The 8,487-nt window shown below is 43.6% G+C and overlaps 2 protein-coding genes across 2 annotated transcripts in view; both read left to right on the top strand.

The window, feature by feature from the left end:
• Nucleotides 1-5,923: 5,923 nt before the first annotated feature.
• Nucleotides 5,924-8,487, top strand: part of LOC109391672 (zinc finger protein 709-like) — a 15,508-nt gene continuing 12,944 nt past the window's right edge. The window contains 1 exon segment of the mRNA XM_019659433.1: nt 5,924-6,004. Within this exon segment, the coding sequence (XP_019514978.1) occupies nt 6,002-6,004 (3 nt within the window). The 5' untranslated portion in view covers nt 5,924-6,001.
• LOC109391673 (zinc finger protein 14-like) overlaps nt 5,930-8,487 on the top strand; it is a 77,357-nt gene continuing 74,799 nt past the window's right edge. The window contains exon 1 of the mRNA XM_019659436.1: nt 5,930-6,004. The gene's annotated coding sequence lies outside the window, so the exon portion shown is untranslated. The remainder of the gene's footprint in view (nt 6,005-8,487) is intronic.

Genomic DNA, 8,487 nt, shown 5'->3' with positions numbered 1-8,487 from the left:
GACAGCAACTTGTCTGTTCCCATCCCCCCAAGTCCCCAGCGCTGTTCCCATCCCCCCAATTCCCCAATAAAAATATTTAAAACAAAACAAAACAAAACAAAAAAAACATAAAGAAGTCTTTCAACTAAATAATAAGAAAGTCAAACCAATTTTAAAATGTCAAAGGGTGTGAATAAACATATTTTTTCCAAGGGAGATGTACAAATGGGGAAGATCACATGAAAAGATGCTAGAAGTCACTAGTCATCGAGGAAATCCAAATTGAAACCTCAGAGAGATACCATGTCACAACCACCAGGGTGGCTGGAATGAAAAAGCGAGATAACAACTAGTTTTGAGGAGGATATGGAGAAATCATCCACAGCTGGTGGGAATATAAAATGGTGGTTCAGTCACTTAGGAAAACAGTCTGGCATTCCTCAACAATTAAACCTAGAATTACAATAGGACCTAGGAATTCACTCTTAGGTATATACTCAAAGAAATGAAAATATATGTCCAATCAAAATCTTGTACCTGAAGGTTTAGTGCAACGTTAGTTAGAATAGCCAAAAAGTGGAAACAAACCAAATATCTGCAACAGATGAATAAACGCAATGTATTTTATCCATACAATGCAATATTATTTGGCTGTAAAAAGAAATGAAGTAGCCATACATGCTACTGCATGGATGTTCCTTGAAAAAAATTATGCTAAGTGCCTGAAGTCAATTCAAAGACAACAAACATATCATATAATTCCATTCATATATAAATCCAGAATAGGGAAATCTATAGACACAGCAAGATTAGAGGTTGCCTAGGACTGTGGCTTGGAGGTGGAAGATGGAAAGATGGAGGAAGTAATAGCTAAAGGGTACAGGGGTTTCTTTTGAGACAATGAAAATTTCAAAAATTGTGGTGATGACAGCACATGTGTCAATATACTGAAAACTAATGAATTGTACCCATTAAAGGGGTTCATCGTATGGTATGTGTATTGTATCTCGATAAAGCTATTCAAATTTTAAAAAATAAATGTACTAGGAGTTTGGAACTAATGTGTTAGTATATTGACTTTTTAATTACATCCCACATTTTCAAAATCTTATTATTTTTTTCTTATCTTGGTGAAAATAGGACTGCAGTTGCTTTGGGAGTAGCATAGCCATTTACATTTCAAAATCTCTAAGGGCACAGTCAAAAACTAAAAGAAATTTCCTTCTAGTGTAAAATGTACACCCATGAGTTTTGTTGAACACATCTTACAGCTTACTGATTGGGTCGAAGAGTCCCTGCGCCCGGGTGGCTCTGTGGGATTCAAATTTCTCTGCAGAATCCAGTACTTAGGAGGTCATGGGATTCTTTAGCTGAAGCACCACATTTTGGGAGGTGGAGAAGGGATGGGTGGAAGGCTCAACGCTGTCAACAAGGATCAAAATGGAACCAAACTCTTTATTACACATGATGAGGTCAGTTTTAAATGGGTTTGTAAACAACGTCACAATACCCTGAGTGGCTTCACAGCCTGTGCCAACCCCCGACCTGGGGAGGACCTCAGATACTCTGGGTCCCAGTCCGGCTGGCTTGGGCGTCCCTCTTGCTCTGCAGAAGGTCATCGCTCCATCTGGAAATTGACTCCAATCTCCTTCGTACACCAGTGTCACCGCGTTCAGAAAGGAGCAAGAAGAAGACGCCAGGGCCCCTCTAGGAGCAAGAATACATTTTGTTCTGAGCAAAAGCCCTTGAAGGGATCAGGTCGCGCCCACAGGCGGCGGCTGGTTCTGTTAAACCGTTTGAACTCGTTCCCTGATTGTTACTCAGCAACAGGGAGGCAGGTCCTTGCGAACTGTCCAATTGGGCGCATTGGGGAGGTGCGTGGTGCGAGGCTCATAGAACATCGAGGAAGTTCCAGATTGCGTCTCACCTGCGGTTAACGGACCAGGTGTCTCTGCTGTATCCCCAATCTAATTCTAACCTGCACAGGCTGCGGGGACCGAAGGAACTTCGCCGGGGTGCCCCAGAAGCTGGGAAATGGTGAGTGTGCGGGGGCCTGTGTCCCAGGACGGGAATGAGGGCCTGGTTGGAACCGGCCAAGGTTCGATCCGGCCTACCCGGGATCAAATCTGGAGTCTGAGGACCTGAGTCCCCCTGGTGCTGCGCTCCGACCTCGGTCCCTTCTGCTGACATCTTGTGGGGCTGGGTCAGTAACCAGGACCCCGAGCGTCCTTTCTGGTCACTGCACGCGGCCTCACTGGTTCCAGCCGAGGAGCCTCTCTGTGTAGTTCTGTGTCTCCCCAGAATGCACAGTGACCACAGGGAGGGAAATCAGGGGACAGTCGTGACTCGTACTACCGGGTTCATGCATCGGAAGAGCTGTGGTCTGTGTGGTCCCCATCTCTCTGATTTTCCCAGCGGGTGCCCATTTTCTTCTGAGTTTTTCCAAAGTTTTGTGAAGTAGGATTTCAAATCCACAACCTTGACCCCCTCCCCATCTTCCTAGGACTGGCAATACATGCCTAAATTTCCAGATCCCTTCCCAAATTCCCAAACGCCAACTCTCCTCACCCATTCAAGCATTATAATTAACTATTAGTCCTCCAGGGTGCATTTCAAACAGACACTGTCTTGGTTGCTGGCGGGTTGTGCAAGTATTCACCAGGCACAAAGGAATAGACGAATTCTTTGTTTCTTTGAACAGTTTTGTACTTTCATAAATTTTCATGTTACTAATTACCATCCTTTCATTTCAGCTTGACGAAATCGCCATAGCGTTTCTTGCAAGGCAGGTGTAGTGGTGATGAACTCCCTGAGCTTTGGTTTGTTTGTGGAAGTCTTTCTGTTATTAATCGCCAAGTGACAGCTTTGTTGTATAAAGCATTCTTGGTTGGCAGTTTCTTTCTTTCAACACTCTGTATATCATGCCACTCTGACAGGTTTCAGCTGAGAAATGTAGAAATGGAGGTCCCCTTGTATGTGATGTGTCACTTTCTCTTGCTACTTTCAAAATTCTTTGTCTCTGTTGTTTGATAATTTGATTACAATGCATGCTAGTAAAGTCTTCTTTCAGTTCAACCTGTTTAGGGATATTTGAGTTCATGTACCTGGATGTCTATATCTCTTCCAAGACTTGGGAACTTTCCAGCTATTATTTCTTTACATTAGCTTTTTACCCAACTGCCTCCTCTGGAATTTCCATAATGTGTATATTATTTCTTTACTAGTGTACCCTAAGTCATGTCAGCTTTCTTCATTTTCTTTATCTTGCATCTGGATCATTTCAAATGATCAGTTTTCCAAGTTTGCAGATTTCTTTCATCTGATTCATTCAGTTAGCTGTTGAAACGCTATAACATTTCTCATTTCATTCGTTGTATTCTTCAAGACATGAATTCTGTTTGGTTCTTTATGAAATCTGTCTATCTGTTGAACTTCTCCTTTTGTCAGTGTATTATTTTCTTTCTTTTTTTTAGCTGAGCCTTCCTGCCACCTGTTGGCAGCTCAGGCTCGGAATGGAATCAGCAACCCTGTTGTTGCTCAGAGCTCGCACTCTTGAGCAAGCTCTTAACCAACTGAGCCACTCGGCCCGCCCCAGTGTATTATTTCCTTGATTTCGTTGAGTTGACTGTGTTCTGAGCTTCCTTAGAACAATTATTTTTAATTCTTTCTCAGGCATTTTGCAGATCTCCATTTCTGCAGGATAGGGTACTGGAAAATTAGTGTATAATTTATAGAAATATGTGCTTCCTCAATATAGCCTAAGACATTTTTTAACAGACCCAAATATCTTTAGTTATTATGTATTATGGAAACAAAAGTAGGTAAACTTAAATTTATTTAGTAATTAATGTGTTAGAATTTCATCTTATTTGGAAATGATCTGGCTATTCAATACTTTTCATCTTTTAACTTGGTAAACTCTAAGGTTTCAAGTTACCAAAAGGTTTTGGGAAACTACTTTTAGGTATACCTACCATAAAAAAATTGTTGTTGTAAACTTTCACTGTAAAACCTTTTATTCTATTTATGTCTATTTCATTTATTTATTTTTAGTAATTATATTCAGATTACATGTGAAAATTTTGTGGGACATTAGACAAGGTCAGTTATTATCTCAAGCTCTTTTCCTATTGACAAACTATGCAACAGAGATAACATGAACATTTTCTTATGTAAACCCAGATAAAATAAAAATATATTAAATGTGATAACTCCAGAGACTGTTTTAATTAAACCTAACAAGTTGGTTTTGATATTAAATATTTTCTCAGATCACATGATATTAAACAGCATTTGGGGTAGTTTCTGTTATATTTCTTAATTTACACAAGTATTTGATTCCTGTAAGCCAATTAAGAGAGCACTTTAAAAACAATTTTATTAATCATCTGGAGGTAGACATACATACATATATATATACACAGACATATCCAGAGACCTGATAGTTTTTTTCTGTTTTATTTTTATCATGAGACAGGTATAATAAGGCCATTAATTCACAACAGTTAGAATAATTTAAGTTTATCATTCAGATGGCTAAGGCTTTTACTTGTTAGAGAAGACACTTAATATTTGTATTTGTCCTTTACATACACTTTTTAAGAGACTGTCGGGGGCAGGGGCTGGCTGCCTAGGCAAGGGATTCTTCCCATACACTTGTGCTTGTAAAAAGCTTTCTCATTCCCCCATCCCCTTTTTTTTCACTTGGTTTGTTTAGTCTCAGGCGGTTATTTCTGATTAGGAAGGTCCTGGAAATTACTAAGGATGCTTACAAATCCTGTCAGATTTAATTTTTTTTTTTTAAGATTTTTTTGGAGAATTGGAGGTGGGGAACAGTGCTGGAGAATAAGGGGAAGGAGAACAGACAAGTTGCTGTCCTTTTGTTCTTCAGTCTAGTTGTGGAGGACGCCGCTTCACTGGCCGGTGTTGGTATTATCATTGTACTCTTCACGGGTGAGGCAGATCACTCGCTAGCCTCTGGATGGCGGCTCACGATGGATCTTGGCAGCTCACACCAGCTGCTGGCTGGCTGCTGGCCACACAGGACAGCTTATGGCAGCCCACTGCACTAGGGGCTGCAGCCTACGCCATCGCTGGCGACTCACTGCAGCCCAGCTCCAGGTCGAGCTGTTGTTCACCATCTTAGCTATAGAGGGCAGTGTCACTGGCCCTCATGTGGGATCCGAACCAGGGCTCTGCTGCTCAGAGCTGGCATCCCAAGCCAACTCTTAACCAACCTGCAATTTGGCCAACCCAGATTTAATTTTTCTTAAAAGTTTTTATCATAGAGTTATTAAATGTTTTGAAACATCTTGTTAGCTTTCATGCAGGAGAAACAAAAAATATTTTAAAGCACCTGCTCAGATTGCCAGTTTATTTTAGTATACGTTGAGAGCTCTTTTTTGTTTTTAAATGCTTCTGCTTATCAGAAAATACATTCTATTGTGTCTGTGAGGTTTGGATTCGTTGTGACAGATGCTGAGGTCACATTAAGTGTGCCTATTTCTGAACAAGGGTAACAGTTTCATGTGTGGCCTGACAGCCTTGCACCAAGCCCTTGCTTGACCTGTAGAGCGCATAAGACCATTGTGCTCTCATGAGGCCTGGCCTGGGCTACCCTGTTGTCCGTATTTACAATACTTGCTTCACTTGGAAACTCAATCAGGACTTCGCTGTGCACACCTGTGCCCAGGTGTTCCCAAAGAGCTGGGTGAATACAGTGGAGTAAGCCCCAGGAGAGGAAAGGTCTTGTTTAGATTCAAACGTGCCAGGGAGAGACTGGATCCTCCAGAGGCCAAAGAAGCTGGTTTAACTGAGCCCCTCCTTCTCCCTCCCAGTGTCAATCAGGGAGGAAGGGGGTGTGCATGGATTTCTGTCCAATCAGAGGTGGAGACGGGCCAGGTGGGTGGGGCGACGCAGTGGGACACGACACTGGCGTGCGCGTCCCAACTCCGGTCTGGATTGTGACAGCCCTGGTTGTGGGAGTCGTAGGAAGGGTCAGGGAGACCCAGGAAACCTAGAAATGGTGAGTGTGCTGTCCCGGGTTGTGGAGATGGGGACGAAGGGCTGATTGGAACCGGCTGGAACGGATCGTGGCCTCCTTGCGATCAAGTCCGGAGTCTTCAGTCAAATCTGAAGTCTGAGGACCCGAGTCCCCCGGAGGCCCTGCGCTGCACGTTTCTACTCCCTTCCAGCTGGCAGCGTGGGACCTGGGCATGGAGCTGGGACCCCGGTCGTCCTGTCTCGTCACTGCACCGGGGACTTGGCTCCGGCCCGGGAGCCTCTGTGGGCAGCTGTGTACTTGCAATCCCGCGCCTCCCCAGGTGGTGCGGTGACCACATGGAGGGTCATCGCAGACAGTGGTGACTGGGGTTTCGGGTTTCCTGCGTGGGAGCAGATGTGGTCTGTGGGGTCCCCAGCTCCTTCTGCTTCCCCAGTGGGTCCCCGTTTCCCCCAGAATTTTCCAGTGTTTAGGGAGCTGGGTCTCAGGTCCACGACCGGGTCGCTGCAGCCTGGCTGTTCCTGGGACTGGCAACAAGTCCCTAAATTTCCAGATCCTTCATTCCCTAAGCCAGCTTCCCTTTTCTGAGTCACAGCATCATTATCAACTGTTTGTCCTCAGGGATGCATTTCAAACACACCGATATTTTAATTGCTTGTTTTTTTTTCCTAGAGCCATGCAGAGGCTAACTATAAATTAAAGATATATAGTTGTCTGGGATATTTTACATGAGAGGAAAGCGGACAATAACCACCTGGAAGACAGCTCTGTGAAATCCCTGTTCCTCTCCCCGCAGGACCTTCCCTGGGCACAGACATCCTATGGGGAGGCCTTTGGGTGAAGGTTGTTTGGAAACTTTCCTGGGTGTCCTCTCCTGTTAGCTTTACCCCTCTATTGGTATGTTGCTTGAAAACATTTAAAACCTTGGATTGCGAGTAACGTGGTTTGTGAGTAAAGTGGTTTGCGAGTGTTCCGCAAGATGAGCTAACATTTCTAATACATTTTAACGTGGTAAAAGAGCGATGTCTTGCAATATGAGTAGTTTGTTTCCAGAACGAATTATGCCCGCAAGCCAAGGGATTACTGGTTTGTGTATTTACTTACTTGTCATTTTTTTCAGTAGGTATAAAATGTATTTAACCAATAGAGCTTGAAAAACAATACAAATAGTTTCAAAGAGGTACTAAAGAAGTGAATTCTGAAAAGATAAAATATTCCAGTATCACCTTCCGTTTTTAGAGACTTCTTATTTTACTCCTTCTTCCTGGGCATGTGTAGGAAGTTTCTGAGGTTTATTTTATTTTGGGTGCTTTAAAATGCAGTGCTGTGGCTTCACCTTGCACAGCAGAATTGTTGAAATATGTTAAGAGAAACACTACAACCCTGGAAATGGGGGTGCAATACAGGTGTGTGTATGGGGGGCTTTTTCTGAAATTGTGGTTATTATTCCTTAGACCTAAACAGTTTGCATTTAGAGTGTAATTCGTGCTCATTGGGAAAGTGTGACAGTCAGGTGGTCTGTGTCCTGGGTTAGGGTTCGTGAATTTGAGAGTTCATTTGGATCAGAACCTTAACTTGAATTGGGCTTTGAGTTTCCTCACTGAGAATGGAAGCCTGGTGGAGCGAGTGCTTCCATGCTTACAGGATGTGGGGGGGTCGGGGGGAGCTGTGTGTGGAACTTCCAGCCTCCATTCCTGGGGCTGCTCTGGTGTCCCCCACCTCTTTCATGAGGGAATGACTCCCACCCCCCGGGGTCCTGTCTCAACTGGGGGTGTCTAGACCCACGTTTGTGGTTATGTTCAACTTTCTGAATATGGGTTTTGTTTTTTGTTTGTTGGTTTTGGTTAAGTGTAGGGAAGCAGGCTGATAATCTCTTGATTCCACTATTTGTTTCCTTTCTTTGGATTTCTTTCTCCAGTGAATATTGCAGCTCTTTGAATCTAGTTTCCATTAGCACCCCGGGCTTTCAAGATGTAAGTTCATCGAGTGATACCTTATGAGCAAGGCAAGAAAATAGTGGAACCAACTAGAATTTTGGTTACATTAGGCAAGAAACCTCAAGATGTGAGATGTTTAAGTTCTTATTTTTTAAGTTCTCAGTTTTTTCATTCAGCATTTTTATGTCAATGTCTGTAGACAACTATGACATTGAAAAGACTTTACTAGGGGCCGGCTGAGGGGCTCAGTTGGTTAACAGCACAAGCTCTGAGCAACAGGGTCACTGGTTCGATTCTTACATGAGCCAGTGAGCTGCGCTGAGCTGAGCTGAGCTGCCGCTGAGCTGCCAATGGGTGGCAAAATGGTTCAGTTGGTTAGAGCATATGCCCCTAAAGACAAGGTTTCCGGTTCGACTCCTGCATGGGATGGGGGGCTACACCCACCTGCAACTAAGATTGAGCATGGCACCTTGAGCTGACCTGCCCTTGTAAGGATCTCGGCCCGGACCCTAGGCCAGACAGACTCACGTTAAAAATTATACTTCAGCTACTCCCATAGACTCTAAAAAA

Source organism: Hipposideros armiger, unplaced genomic scaffold, assembly GCF_001890085.2.
Source record: "Hipposideros armiger isolate ML-2016 unplaced genomic scaffold, ASM189008v1 scaffold_298, whole genome shotgun sequence".
Taxonomy (NCBI): Eukaryota; Metazoa; Chordata; class Mammalia; order Chiroptera; family Hipposideridae; genus Hipposideros; species Hipposideros armiger.
Note: the sequence above shows the minus strand (reverse complement) of the source record. Positions and strands in the feature narration are given on the sequence as shown.